The sequence below is a fragment of the Ictidomys tridecemlineatus genome, chromosome 6 (assembly GCF_052094955.1).
Source record: "Ictidomys tridecemlineatus isolate mIctTri1 chromosome 6, mIctTri1.hap1, whole genome shotgun sequence".
Lineage (NCBI taxonomy): Eukaryota > Metazoa > Chordata > Mammalia > Rodentia > Sciuridae > Ictidomys > Ictidomys tridecemlineatus.
Genome location: NC_135482.1, coordinates 18,744,806 through 18,760,285, shown reverse-complemented (window position 1 = coordinate 18,760,285; position 15,480 = coordinate 18,744,806). Strand labels below are relative to the sequence as shown.

The following is a 15,480-nucleotide window of genomic DNA, read 5'->3' as shown; positions in this document are numbered from 1 at the left end:
TGTTATACCTATTTCATAGATGAGGAAACCAAGATCCAGGAAAGTTGAGGGATAACCCCCAACACCACAGAGTAAGTGGCAGTGCTGAAGCATAGACTAAGGTCTGTCTCGCTTCAGAGGCTTAAGAGAAAGCAATGATGATGTTGAACACATTGAAGGCTTTTAAGCACATCTCCCTCTTCATCCATTCAGTGGTTTCTGCTTCCTCCTCTGGCATAGCACCACACTGCATTTCAGGGTGAGGATGGGGTGTGGAGCAAGAGCTTTGGAGGGAGATATACCATGAGCTGAGGTTGCAGGGATGCATGGAAACAAGAAGAGCATGCCAGGAAGAGTTCCTCTTGGGATGACCTCAAGCAGAGCCAACCTGCAGGAGGCTCTGATGTATAGAGAGAAGCAGGCAAGAGGGGTGACTAAGAGGGCAGCCTCTGCAACCAGATCCTGATTTGCCCCTTGGTAGATAAGTGTCTTTCAGCACATGCCATAACCTCTTTGATTCCTCACCTGTAAAATGGAACAAATAAGCCTCACCTTGTGGATAGTTGTAAGGATTTAATGAGTTTGTGCATTTAGGGTGTTTAGAATAGTGCCTGGCACATGTCCCTTATATGTTCTAGGGTCCAGGTACAACCTAGATATAAGGAAACTGAAACAAGATTTTGGAGCAGGCCCCTAGTTCTTATTATAGAGAACCATCACACATGGGCTCAGAAGATGAAAAGTGGTACTATAAAAAGAGAAGGAAGCAGAAAAACATTTCATGGAGGAGAGATATAGGCTTTTAGCCCCAAATTGTCTCATCAAGCATAATTGTGCTTATCAGCTTTCAGTTATCATCTGAAATTGTTAGTCAAAATGGGCTTTTTATTTGTTGTCTATTTCTTTATGACATCTTTATTTGGTATTAAAAGGTAATGGCCTGTCCCAAATAAGGTGCAAAAGCAGAGAAAGATCAAATAAAAGGAACTGCACTCGATGTTACTCCTGGTTTTGTTTTTTTTCCTCTTCCTTTCTGATGTCATAAAATGTCTTCAGAAAACCCAAGAGAAAATATGAGATAAATGCTGCAGCTTCCTTGTTTACGAACACAGCATTCATCTCTCACCACTGCGTCAAATCATCTTTCTCTGAGGGCAATATTTTCTAAGACAACCCAAGAGAAGCAAAAGTGGGAGGAAAATACTTCTCCAAGGAATCAGCTCTTGAGATGCACTTTTGTCTTCATATTCTCCAGCCTTTCTCCCCTTTATCTGTCATTCCACTCTCATGTTCTCAACTCTGTTCCCCCAAACTGAGCTCCATGCCTGGACCACCCTTCCTCTGGGCCAGTTTTGTCTCATCAATTACAATTAATCAGCCTCCATCTTCTCCAGAAAAATGTGTCAGCTATTTCCTCAGCGTAAACCCATGACCTCACATATCCATGTGCCAGCCACTCACTGGACCCCAGGGCTACAGCTTGCTGTCCTGAGTGAACCCACAGTCCTATGTGGGAGAAAAGACATGAAAAAGGAGGTTGAGTCTACCTTTCTCTGCCATAGGCTCCTGTTTGTCTTACCCATTAAACTGTAAGCTTTTCTATTTTGCTTGCCAATGTGTCATCAGTACCTTATGGAGTGCCCTTTGTAACTATCTGATGAAGAAATGAATACAATGACAATACAGAATGACCAGTCAATCAATGTGCTTGCAAAGCAAGAAATAGTACAGAGGAGGGAACGCTGCATTCTGTGAGGGACAGGAAACAGTTGGAGCGGTGGAAAGCTAGAGGAGATGATCTCAAAGCTGGATTCCAGGGTGGTGGTTATTAATATTTGTATGTGTTTTCATGGAGTCTGACTTATAGGAGGATCCCAATAAAAGTTTACTAAGTTGATAAACTTTTAAATTTTAAGATGCAATTACACTTAGTGTTGCTAACATTCTACCATATTTCACATTTCTGCATTTCTGGGACAAGAAGACACGGCCATTTTATGCTAGATTACATGACCCTAAAAGCTCTGCCTGTTACCTAGTAGGGTAGGAACACCTACTAGACAGTCCAGTGTTGTGTATATGAGTGTGTGTGTGTGTGTGTGTGTGTGTGTGTGTGTGTGTGGCCTATGAGCCGTTTGAAAGCTATAAAGACTGGCTAGGCCACTGGTTAAATGTTAAAAACATATCTTAAGTTTATGCTTAAGCTTATACTACTGGGTTCCCTCCAGTAGAGACCATGGGAGAGTGAGGGACAGAGTTGATTTCCCAAAACTGGCCCCTCACCTCACCCCTGAGCCAGACCAGAGTTCATTACTGAACTTCTATACCCACCACTCAAGCCAGTTTCAAATCTAAACATTCCTGGAGAACCACCTGATTATAACATGGGAAGAGGCAGGGTAAAGGACATGGAGATAAAAACAAAACAAATCTTTAATTGAATCTATTTCATGACCTTACTAAGCAAAAGTGAAAAAAATAAGACCTATATTTGTTATCAGTTCGTTTTAAGGTTTTATAATTTCATTTATCTCCAGCTCCTTCCTGGCTTAATGCTGTTACTGCTCAGAATTCTGAGAACCAAAACTACTTAGACTCATGGTCCTACTGCTTTGGCGCCATCCCTGGGCTCTCTCCTGCTGTTCATTTAGGATAGCTTCAAGATACCTCCATCTGAGCAGCACCCAATGATAACACATGAGATCTCTCACTGCCAATTAATCCTCAGCTTTGTGTTTTCAATGTGTGTGTGTGTGCAGCTTCATCATCCACAACAAAGACACTTTCTTCAACAATGCCACAAGAAGTAGAATTGTACATCACATTCTGCAAAGAATAAAGTACGAAGAAGGAAAAAACAAAATCGGTGAGTGGCATATGGAGTATGACATACTACATTTAGATTAGGGGATTAGTTTTCTTCCTTTGATTTCATTACTTTTGAGTCAATTCTAGAAATGCTTATCATTTATAAAACCTCCATTACTTTGATGAGTTGTCCGTAAGTGTAAAATCTTCCTAGCATCCTTATGTATCTTCTCTAGAAAGCACATCATGTCATTAATCTAAGATTATGGACAATTTATCTCAACTCTACAAATATTTATGGAGTTCCTACCTTGTGCCAGGCACTGAGCAAGGAGTTAGGGAGATGAGCACAATTCTACTCTGGAGATTTTGCCCAAGAAGGTAGAGGGAGAAAACAACAAACAGGTAAATATAGTAAGTAACATGAAGAAATTAAAATGGGTGGTTGCAGAGATAGACTGGCCAAGGTCATTGAGATTGGGTGGTCAGGGAAAACCTCCTGAGGACCAGAAATCTGAATTGAGACCTGAGTGATAAGGAGGCAGCATGAGAGGATGGAAGGTTCCAGGCTGAGGGAGTTGTCACACTTAATTCTCCAAATAATCACCTTCCCCATGAAACAGCCTCCACAATTTATATTTTAAGCATTTTTTATGAGAATCTTCCCATATTAAATTACCAAATTTCCTGCCTTATTAAACAGGCAATTGTGTGTTAGAAAGGTTTGGGAGGCTTGGTCCCAACAAAGATTTCACTGATACTTTTAATAATGACCTATATCAGTCTGGGTTCAATAAAGAAGCAAAAGCACATATAATCTGGACAGGGAAAGTTTAATAGAAATAATTAATTATGACCAGAGATTGAAGTCATGAAAGATTGACTGGTCAAGGGAACGCTGAAGAATAAAAGAATAGTAGAGATTAGCAGTTTCCTCTGACAAAGCTGAAATCCAGACCTTATTGGCAGGGATGCAGCTGGGCAAAGGAGTCTGGTGGAGAGTTTCTGGGGGTCTGTTGTCTGGAGTACTGGGAGAGCTGCCTACATGGGTCTAAGGGAAGTTGTTTATTGGCTATGTTGCTCCAGTCGCACTGCTCTGTGAAGCCACCCACAGAGCTACTCCCTTGGGGAGTGTCATGTGCTGCTGGTCACCACATACTACAGGAGATGGGTGCTATAAAAATGGGTGCAGCAAAAGCCTGGTGAAAGATACCAGTATCAGGAAGAGGAACTCCTTCCTCCATCAGTTAACAGTAGAGGTATTACCAGCTGACAGCTCCATTACTGCAAAGCACACAGTCAAGATGCATTTGGGGCTAAAGGGCACAATACATTGATAACTGATACATAATCTATTGCTCTCATGGGGCAAAGCTGAAGGATATATATACTGGAGTCAGGAACCTCAGTGATCTCAGCAGGTTGGTACTCTAGGCCAAATCTAGCAAGATGACATTTAACAGTTTGTAAATGTAAAGTCCTACACTCAGATCAGCAAAATAACTGCCCCAGTACAGTGTGGGAGAAATGTTTCTCAACAACATCATGAGAAGAACAGATTTGAGAGTTGAGTTGAATTCAAGCTCAGTGTGAGTCACTAGAATAATGAAGCTGCCAAAAAAAAAATCTACTTTGATCCCAAGCTGCATAAATTAAAATAGAATAGGGAGAAATAGATAGCTACCTGGTCTAGATCTGAATACACCTGGAATATATATTCAGAGAAATTCGGTGCAGGTGCATGTAGAGAAATAAACCTAATGTAGATCTTTCATAACTTGGATGGTGTTGTAGTTGAACACAACCTATTCTCTCTACAGAACTCATCCATCCTTAAAATATACCCTCTCCATAAAGTCTTCTGGGCCCATCTAACTTAAAGGAATTATTCCCTCTTCTGAATTCCTATGACAATTATTTTTGGAGTGTTTATTTGATGATTTTAATATTATACAACTCTTCTTTTATTGTCTACAATTGCTTTCAATGACATTATGCAAATTTACCACCTAAAAAGAACCACTGCCAATATTTTGCATCCTAAGTAATTTAAATATTAACTTCGTCACTTTTTTTCAACAAATTTGGATGGCATGTATACCTTTCTACCATACTTTATTTTTTTTAGTTATGAATATACTAGAAAACAAGTGAGTGAATGTCAAATTATTATGGCAGTAGCTATTCTGGATTACTTCATAAAACACAAATAACTTAAAAGACAGCCCCCTTACTAACCCTGTAAGCATTTGCAGCATTTGCAGTCTACCTTGCAATTCATTGTGACAAACTAGTATGCTGAAAAGTTACTACTGAAAACTACTGGTCTAGATAAAAAGCTTCAAAACTATAAAGAAGCTGCCTTATTCATCTTTTCATTATCATGGCCTAGCACAGTGTCTGGCTTCTAGAAAGAATTCAAAAAATGCTTGTTGAACTGAACTGAAAATATTTTTTAAATGATTGCTGTCTCCTTATGAGTATCCTACACAATTGCCAACTGTACTGTGAGGCCATACAGCAATTATTATGGTATAATAATATTTAAATCTCAAATTGGGAGCTGTTTTTACAGTTAGACAAAAGGAGATAAAAGAAGGGCAGAGACAGTATTTTTTCAGTGTTCTGAAGGAGCACTGAAGTATAGTAAAGAGATTCTAAAAGCTTCTATGATTTGATGAAATGAGGTGAAGGATTATCTTTAAAACCTTCAGCACTTCAATAAGGATGAAATTGAAATATGTCTAATTAGATATAACCATTCACAGAATAAATTATTAAGCCAAGATTATGCATTATGATTAAAAATGTAGAGTAAAACTACAAATGGTCTATTTACTTACTTTGTTGTCATCTTTGGTTTCATAAATTAACAACCTGGAAGTTGGAAGAAAATTTAATTTCTTGATAGAATTAATGTTTATCCAATGTTATTTTCTGCCTGAAACTTTCTGTCATCTTGCATGAGCCAACATTGATTAGAAATAACACAAAAATATTGATTTGTAGACATGATTCATAAGGGTGTTTTAGTGGAGTATAAACTGCCACTATGTGAGTTTTTCAAACTCACTCTGAATTTATTGCAACTGTGAAAATCAAACCTGGTAAAGCTCACTTTAAGATAGAGCAATTAATAACTCAACAAAGATTCATTGAGCAATATGTGTGCATACAATGAATCTTGAAAGGTATTTGTATTTTCAAAATGTGTGTTTTTAAAAGTGAAGTTTGTAAAGTCGTCAACTTTAAATATGAGCTACTTTATCACTTTGCAGGACTTGATAAGTTATGATAAACATAAAGGTTATCATCAGAGTCTCTTATTATGTCTCTGTGATCCTATTTTTTCTAACATCTGGGATATTTGAAATGTATCAAGGACATATATAGAATATTCAATAGATGCTCCAGGAAATCAAAGCTTTATGTAACATAAATCTTGACCTGAAAGTAACTTTAAAGAGCAACATGTTAAACTTCTACTTCTGGCCAAGGTGAAAGAACAGGCATGAGACTTATTCTCCCACCTGAAACATCCGAAAAAGGAAAAAGATAAATTATATGACGCAGTTAGTTTCAAGACATTGAACATTAGGAAACCCAAATCAGGGATCCTTGGAAACAGAAAACAAATGGGATGAGCCCCACAATTGACTACCTTTCGATTGGCAAGGAAGGAGAATCCAGGCAAAGCTGGGGAGATTTCAAGTTGAGAAGATGTTGCTGAGAGTCCCGGGAGCCCCAGGCATCTATAGCTCACAGAACAAAGTTCCAGAAAGTAGAGTTTTTCCAAGATCTGCAGACATGTCCATACAAGGGCACAAAGGTTAACTTTATTGCAGATTTCTCACTTTGAATATAATCAAACTAGATGACAATAGAGCAAATCTTTAAAGTATTGAGAGAGGAAAAAAAAAAGTCAACTTAGAATTCTATACCAGTGAAAAAAATCTTCCCCAAAATGGAGGTAAAATAAAGAATTTTTCAGACATATTAAAACTGAAAGAATTTATCATTATAAGATTTCTCCTATAAGATATGTTAAAGACGTACTTCAGGAAAAAATATACAAATATTCTTATGCTTTAAATATCATGAGTAGGTAACTGACCACTTATATCAAAATAATAACACTGTAATGTGAGGTTTATAAAATATGTCAAAGTAAACTATATGTTATCAATAGCTTAAAGGTTATTAAGGGAAGGAAAGCAGCCTCCAATTTCATGGGACTTTCACTTGAAGGTAGACTGTGATGAGTGAAAGATGTGCTCTAAGCTCTAAATCAACCACTATCAGAGCAAGAACAAAGAGTGATGGCTAAAGAGCCGACACAGATAAATGGAATCATGAAAAATAAGTAGTACCAAAAAAACACCCCATAAAATAAGAAAAGAACAAATGGAACAAGTAGAAAACAGTGTGGTCACAAACTTGTATGTACATCTAAAACTATCAGTGATAAGTGGTCTAAAGACCTCAATCCGAACACCAGAGATTAATACATGATACAAAACACAGTCTAAGTTATTACTTCCTGCAAGAAGAGCACCTTAAATATAAAGAGACAAATAGGTTAAAAGTAAAGGGATGGGAAAAGATATGTTACCATAATGAAAAGGAAACTTAAGTGGATATACTGATGCCAGAAAAGCGGATTTCAAAGCAAAGAATATCACCCGGGATAAAGAAAGTTCATTTTATAATGATAAAGAAAGTTAATCTATTACAATTCATTAAAAAGATGCAAATCACAAAATAAACAAATAGATAAGTTGGACTTCATCAAAATTAAAAGTTTGCTCTTAAGAGAAAGATTTTTAAGAGAATAAAAAGAGAAGCCACATACTAAGGAAAAAAATTCCAAAACATATGTCTAACAGTATCTAAAATATATCAGAACCTCTCAAAACTTGTTATAGATTTGAGACAGTAGCTCAGTGGCAAAGCACTTGCCTCCCATATATGAGGCATTGGGTTTGATTCGTAGCACTGCATAAAAATAAACAAATAAAATAAACACATTCTGTCCATCTACAACTATTAAAAAAATCTTGTTATAAAAAATTTGTAATGGGCATAAGATTTAAACACATATCACAGAAGATATGTTGGTGGCAAACAAGCACATGAAAATATTTTTAGCAACATTATTCATGAGGGAATACAAATTAAAGCCACAATGAAAATCACAACACACACATTAGAATGGCTGAAATGAAAAGGACTCACCACTCCCAAGTGTTGATGAGGATGCGGGAGAACATGAACCCTCGTCCACTATTAATGAAAATGTGAAATTGTACAAACACTCAAGAAAACAGTTGGCATTTTCTCAAAAAACTAAACACATACCTGCTGTATGATCTAGCCATTGCACATCTACGAATTTATTCAAAGAAAAAGTGAAGCTACACATCCGTGCAAACTTTTACATGAGTACTAACAGCAGCTCTATTTGTAATAGCCCTACATTAGAAATACCCTGAATGTCCATCATCAGGAAAATATGCAAAAAATTCTTAAATACTCACATAAACAAATTGTTAAATACCAGATGATGGAAGCTACACAGCAATAAAGAGAAAGAAACTACTGATAGTCATTTATAACCACATGGATGAATCCCAAAATAATTATTTAGAGTGAAAGAAGTCAGATGAAAAATAGCAAATACTTATTGACTACATTTATGTGGAACTCTAGAAAATGCAGACGATTGATAGTGAGAAAAAGCAGATCAATGTTTGCATGGAGACAACGTGGGGAAGAACGGCAGGCTACTAAGTGGCATGATAAAACTTTGGAAGTTTGATGAACCTTGGTTGTGTTGATGGTCTCGTGAGTACATATGCCAGAATATATCTAATTATACACTTCAAGTGTGTTCTATTTATCATATCTTCGTTATAACTCATTAAAGCTATTCTTTTAAAAGATCTATGTATTTACCTACACTCCTATTTTATGGATGAGAAAATTGAAGCCTGAGGACAAAGGAATTTTTCCAAAGTCGGACCACTAGTCTAATGCAGAAGAGTTAGGTTTTTCCACAATGAAGCTTCTAGGTCAAAACAGAAGAGCTTCTGACTTAAAATTATCCTTTTTTTTTTTTTAATGACACATTGATCTGCTTCTCTCTGTGCATTCCCTTCTATGCCAAGCACTGTACTAGATGTGCTTCATCGTTTTTCTGTTTGAAAACTGATTTCCAAAAAGCTTCTACATACCAATGGAAACAAACAACAAATTGAAAAGACAATCTACAAAATGGGAAAAAATATTTGCAAACCATATATCTGATAAAGGGTTAATATTCAAAATATGTATGAAACTTACAGGTAGCAATATCAAAAAAAAAAAAAGATAACCTGATTTTAAAACAAGCAAAGGACCTAAATAGACATTTTTCATCTTCCTAGAGAAAATGTGTAAATGGCCAATAGGAATATGAAAAGGTACTCAATGTCACTAATCATCAGAGAAATGCAAATCAAAACCACAGTGATATCATATCACACCCATTAGAATTAGAAAAGCTGTTATCAAAAAGATAAAGAGTTAAATATGGTGAGAATGTGGAGAAAAGAAATCTCCCATACACTGCTGGTAGAAATGGAAATTGGTATAGTCCTTGTGGAAACAGTATGGAGGTTTCTCAAACAATTTAAAATAGAAGTACTATATGACCCAGCAATTCCACTTCTGGGTACACATCCAGAGAAAGTGAAATCAGTATGTTGAAGAGACATGTGCACCCCTGTGTTTATTCAGCATTACTCATGATAGCCAAGATACAGAAACAACCTACATGGCTATGGACAGATGAGTGGATAAAGAAATTGTACATATGCACAATGGAATGTTCTTCAGCCATAAAAAGAAAAAAAATCCTGCCATTCTGACAGCATGGATGAACTTGGAGGACATTTTGCTGGGTGAAATAAGCCAAACACAGAAAGACAAATACTGCATGATTTTAAACTTATTGGAATCTAAACAAGTCAAACTTTTGGAAGCAGAATAGAAAAGGAGAAACAGGAAGATGCTCGTCAAAGGGTACAAAGTTTCACTTATAAAATGAATAAGTTCTGAGACCTAAGGTACAGCATAGGTGGTGATGGATATAGTCATTAATTAGATTGTTGTAATCATGATAGTGTATTATGTATATCAAATTATCACACTGTAAACTTTGAATCTATTCAGTTCTTGACAACTCAATATTTAAAACAAACAAACAAACAGATTTCCCAGCAATTGATCCCAATTATCTAGCAGATTGCAAAGTTTTCTTTTTAAACTATTGGTCACCCCAAGTAGGTTTGAATTTTTTTAAAGCCTTGATTCTTTTTTTTTTTTTCCAGAAAGTACTGATCTTGGTAGTCTTGAGAATTGTGAGGATCTAAACTCATTATTAACTGGAATGGGCTTATTTGTTGCTTTAGGTCTGAATCGCTTGCTTACCAATGGCTCCTATGAAGCTGCTTTTCCCCTGCATGAGGTATTGTGCTGCATTTTCTTCTTCCTTTTAACTTGTTACTAAAACTGGCTTCTAGAGACAGTCATCAATTGAGTTTGTTGCTATGGCTCAGAACTGTAGATATTTGCTCAGAATGAATTTGATTTGTTTAATGGGTAATTGAGGAGGGTCTATCTGCATTCTTTTATCTCTCCCTCAGTGTAGATTTATTTCTCTATGTCTTCAAGAGTCACTTAAGTTACTTAAGAGTCACTCAGCATGAATTCAGAGGAATGACTTAGGGACTGTAAATCATGCAATTTAAAAGTTGTTGAAAATTTGCATGAGGCACCAGACAGAGAGGGGAATGTTTTTGAAATAGTCTTTGCAATAAATAAATTTGTAGGTATTCCTTGAAAGAGTGGTAGGAAGTCATTTTGCAAAGTTTCCAATAAACAAAGGGTGATAAAGGAAATTAATAGTATTGTATTCATCATTATAAGATATTGATATTTTCCTTATTTACTTCCTGGTCTTTGTGATATATAATGACTTTGATAAGCATAACAATGATCATCCTTAATTTGGTTTTCCAGTAGATCTTGGATTATGTAACCCAGAATTCTTTACCTGAGTTCTCTCATGATTATTGAGAGGTTATTGTCATTTTCACAGTGTTAAGCTCTACCATGTATCATCACTATAGGACACAGAGACTACAAGACAAATGTCCTAGCCCCAATTCTGTGCAAACAAATTAACCAGGTTGAAACTGTTTGCCAATAAACTTTGGAGGACAATTCCACCTCTCCATAAATGGCAAGTCTTCCCAAAATGTACTTTTTGTTTGGCTTACAATTTTTTCTCTTGATTTTGAACACTAAGAGGATGTCAAAGGTGAGGTAGAATTTTTAGAACCATAATTATTAAGAAAACTAGGAGCTGTGGTCTGAAATGCTATTTACAGATGTTAAGAGACATTTTTTTTGAATGCTTCTTTTAGATTGACCAAAGCAGTCATTTTGACACAAAGGTTTACAGAGGCCACATGCATGTATTTCTGAACTCTGAAAACAGATTTTTTTCCCAAAAGTTTCTGTGTAGCTTCCTGTAGTTATAGGCTGTCTTTGCCTAGAGAATGTTTCTATGGGTACCACATTCTCCCCACTCCAAGCCCTGACCCCTGGTATATATCCAAGTAATGGTGGGCAGATGTACAATGGAAGGGGAGTAGATGGGCTGACATGAGGACATCTGAGCAGAAGCAGCTACAAAAAAACCCACAGAGTAATTTGTGGGAGTCTCTACAGAGTAAAGCCATACATTCTATGAAAAGAAAATTTCCAAATTAGTAATAACAACCACAATAATAATACTGTTTTAAATTTTTTGGGTAGAGGGTAACCAGGGATTGAACTAAGGGACACTTGACCACTGAGCCACATCCCCAGCCCTATTTTGCATTTTATTTAGAGACAGGGTCTCACTGAACTGCTTAGCACCTCGTTTTTGCTGAGGCTGGCTTTGAACTTGTGATCCTCCTGTCTCAGCCTCTCAAGCTGCTGGGATTGCAGGTATGCGCCACCGCACCCAGCTCCCTTTTTAACTTTTTGCTCTCAGTTTAATTCATTTATATTATTCCACCTCACAACCACCTTCACAGGCAGGAAGGACAGGTATTGTTGCCCTTGTTCCATGTTACAAATTTAAATAGAGTTTGATAGAAAAGTTCACCCTCCTTGGAGTCACACAGTGAGTTGGTGGTTGAACTGAGACACACCCAGGTTCCTTTATTCCCACCCCTTTATTCTTTCCATTAAGAATGGGATTCTCAGGCTGATGTGAATAATTCATTTGCCTCCGAAGGTTTATTTTCTATTGGTCAAACTATCATTGCCACGAACTGACCTCAGAAAAACAACCACCTCTCTGGCCCTTGGTTCCCTCATTTGTTGAATGAGGAGGTTGAATTTGATTCGAATGATTAGAATCCCAAGGTGGCTTCCAGCTTTCACATTCCAGGATTTGCCTGTTGATCAGGCTGTGAAAAGGCTGTGGCTATGGCTGTTGGTACCAGCTACCCTACCTTGAGTGAAACGGGGAAGAGATCTAACCACGCTTGGGCAGTTCTATGACATTGGGAAATCAGGACTCAGAGTATTTAGGGGGCTTGTCCAGGATCTCCTACATAAAGAACAGTGGGACTAAATCTGAACTCAGTTCAAACCTGCCTGATGTTTACCAGATGTCATTATCAGCAAGATGACATCCAGATTAACCCAACTATGTCCCTTTTAACAGAGAGGGCTGCTTTTTCCTTCTTCTCACCTCTGTTGCTACTCCTGCTAATGTTACCCTCAGCGTTTCCTTGTGGCTGTGTGGATATCCCCTCATTGGCAATGGTGTTTTTATCCCAGGGAAGTTACAGAAGTAAGAACTCCATTCGAACCCACGGAGCTGTGAACCACCGGCATCTACTCTATGAGTGCTGGGCTTCCTGGGGCGTATGGTATAAATACCAGCCTTTGGATCTTGTCAGGTGAGTTTTTAACCAGCTGCAGAGAGAAAGTCTTCACTGAAAGATGAGCCATCACGGAGGGGAAAATGGTTCCGGAGTGCAGAGTTCTTGCTGTAATTGCACTTCTTCCCTGAGGGTAGTTTGTCAGAGGACACTGGTTTTCTGGGTAAACTGACTTTCCCTCTGACAAGGTTGGGGCCCAGGAAGGGCATAGGAGATGGGCAAGGCTCCCTGGGAGACCACTTGAGGAGCAGGTTACCCTTGTGACTGCCATTGACAAATTGTTCTATAGAGAGGTAATACTGCTTACATGCATTAATCACAAAATGGAATATTGTTGAGTATCCCTAATATAAAAATCGAAAAATCCAAAATGGTCCATAATCCAAAATTCTTTGAGCACTAACATGGGATGGAAAATTCCACACCTGATCTCATGGGATGCATCACAGTCAAGACATAGGTATAGGAGCAGGGTCGGGTGGCACATGCCTGTGATCCCAGCGGCTAGCAAGGCTGAGTCAGGAGGATCGTGAGTTCAAAGCCAGCCTCAGCAATAGCAAGGTGCTAAGCAACTCAGTGAGACCCTGTCTCTAAATAAAATTCAAAATAGGTCTAGGGATGTGGCTCAGTGGTTCAGTGTCCCTGAGATCAATCTCTGGTACCTACCACCAAAAAATGTAGGCATACAAAAAAATATTGCACAAAATTACCCTCAGACTATGTTTATGAGGTGTATATGAAACAAAGGAATTTCATGTTACACTTAGATACTGTCTTCAAATTAACTTATATATTTGTAAACATTCCAAAATTAAAAAAACCCAAAATATGAAACACTGTTGATCCAAAGCATTTTAGATAAGGGATACTCAACTTTTACCATATAAATAGCACATTCCAATACACTTCAGCCTTATTTTAATTTTAATTTTAATTTTAATTGAAAACTACCAGCATTTAAAATTTGCTTTAATTATGGGTCAGAAAGTATATCAGCTTTTAATATATGATAATTGTGAAGTGAAAATGTATGTTTTTAAAAATCATATCTGCCCAACCTTCTGCCATAACAGCCCTATTCTCTGACATCTCATTGTTTATTTAGAGACTGGTTATTAAGGTTGACTAATGACCATCCTCACTTGATGGATTCCTCGTTAATGAGAGCATCATGTCTCATTTCCTAGACTAGCTGGATGTGTTTCACTTACACTGGGGCCCTAAAAAGTGAGCTCTGGGAGAAAAACAAAAAGATAACTATTTCATCCCCCTGAGTAATTGTTCTTCCTAAGAGAGCCCCTGTTACCTTGTTGCCAAGTGCTTATTCCTGATGCTCCAAGGACATTGACGAATTATGTACTATTCTTTGTGTTGGTAACAATTGATCCAGATGATCTGGATGAGTTGAAAATATTTTCTGAGATGAGATAATTTTCCTTTGACCAGACTCAATGCATGAAGAAGAATAGTGAGAAAGGGAAAAAAAAATTCTCTTCCCAACCTCAGTCCCATGTTACAGAATTAGATTGATTAGAAATTAAGATCATTACTTCGGGCAAACTATCTCCACCCATGACAGTGTTTTGATCAAGATTTTACAGTGACTCAATGAGTATTAATTAGCTGTTCATTTTATTTCTAATACTGTGCTAAGTACTGTTGACAAAGATAAATGGTCTCTAGTGTTGAGAAACTCATTTTCCTCCAGGCAAACGGGCCCTGCGCTCTGGAGATAATTAGAAAAATACCAGACCATCCACAATGAGGGAGGTAACGTGTGTCGGGAAGGCTCTAAGTTTTACTATTCAGAAAAATGGAAGGGATGGATGTGGGTCAGCACCCCTGATGCTGAGAACTGAGTCCTGGAAGAGCAGCAGGATTTATGTCGGCAGAAACAAGAGGAATGAGTAGATGGATTTGTGGAGCGTCTCAGGAATCTAATCTCTTAAATACTTCTTGTTGTCCGGGAGCTCGTATTTGCTCCAGACCTCTTGAGCCTAACCACCCCCTAGCATCCCTGCATGTCTTCTGCTTCTCCCTTTACCTCCACCTATTACCTATTATAACAGGCGTCCCCTACTTTGCCTCCCTTTTCCTACTCTGGCCCCTTCCAATCCAATCTGTGTTCTCAGAACATGCTTGTGTATAATCCCACTCTTGGATGGAAGGGCCAATTCTCTTTCTGATATAAAGTAAAAGGAGAAGAAAATTAAACCCCAAGCCTAGATTGGATCACATGTTCCCTTCTCTTCGCTTACCTTCTCCGCGTTTTATCAGGAAGGCCACTACAGTGTAAAACGACTTAACAAAGTGTTCGAGTGCTGAACTTCACACACTTGACTGTAATTTCTAAGTCTGTCGTGCCTCACACAGGCGGTACTTTGGAGAGAAGATCGGGCTGTACTTTGCCTGGTTGGGCTGGTATACTGGCATGCTCTTCCCAGCTGCCTTCATTGGATTGTTCGTCTTTCTGTATGGAGTCACCACCCTGGATCACTGCCAAGTCAGGTACGGGGAGCTCTCGGGTGGGCCTGCCTTTGCAGAGTATTTTATGTTTTGTTCCTTATGCTTTGGGGTATTCCCAGACTGGAAACACAGCTTTTCATTCCAACTTCCTTCCCAATCTCTGATGGAAAACCTCAAAAGGCTCAATTCACTACTTATCTCCATCCATTGTTCTTTCTGCTATGTGCTTCAGCTATTATGG

The 15,480-nt window shown here is 38.0% G+C and overlaps 1 protein-coding gene across 5 annotated transcripts in view; it reads left to right on the top strand.

The window, feature by feature from the left end:
- The window catches only part of Ano4 (anoctamin 4), a 384,018-nt gene that overhangs the window by 298,154 nt on the left and 70,384 nt on the right, over positions 1-15,480 (top strand). For all 5 annotated transcript variants that reach the window (XM_078052935.1, XM_021724481.3, XM_040279417.2 and 2 more), the window contains 4 exons: positions 2,739-2,845; positions 10,239-10,294; positions 12,670-12,791; positions 15,147-15,281. In XM_078052935.1, coding sequence (XP_077909061.1) covers positions 2,739-2,845; positions 10,239-10,294; positions 12,670-12,791; positions 15,147-15,281 — 420 coding nt within the window. The remainder of the gene's footprint in view (positions 1-2,738; positions 2,846-10,238; positions 10,295-12,669; positions 12,792-15,146; positions 15,282-15,480) is intronic.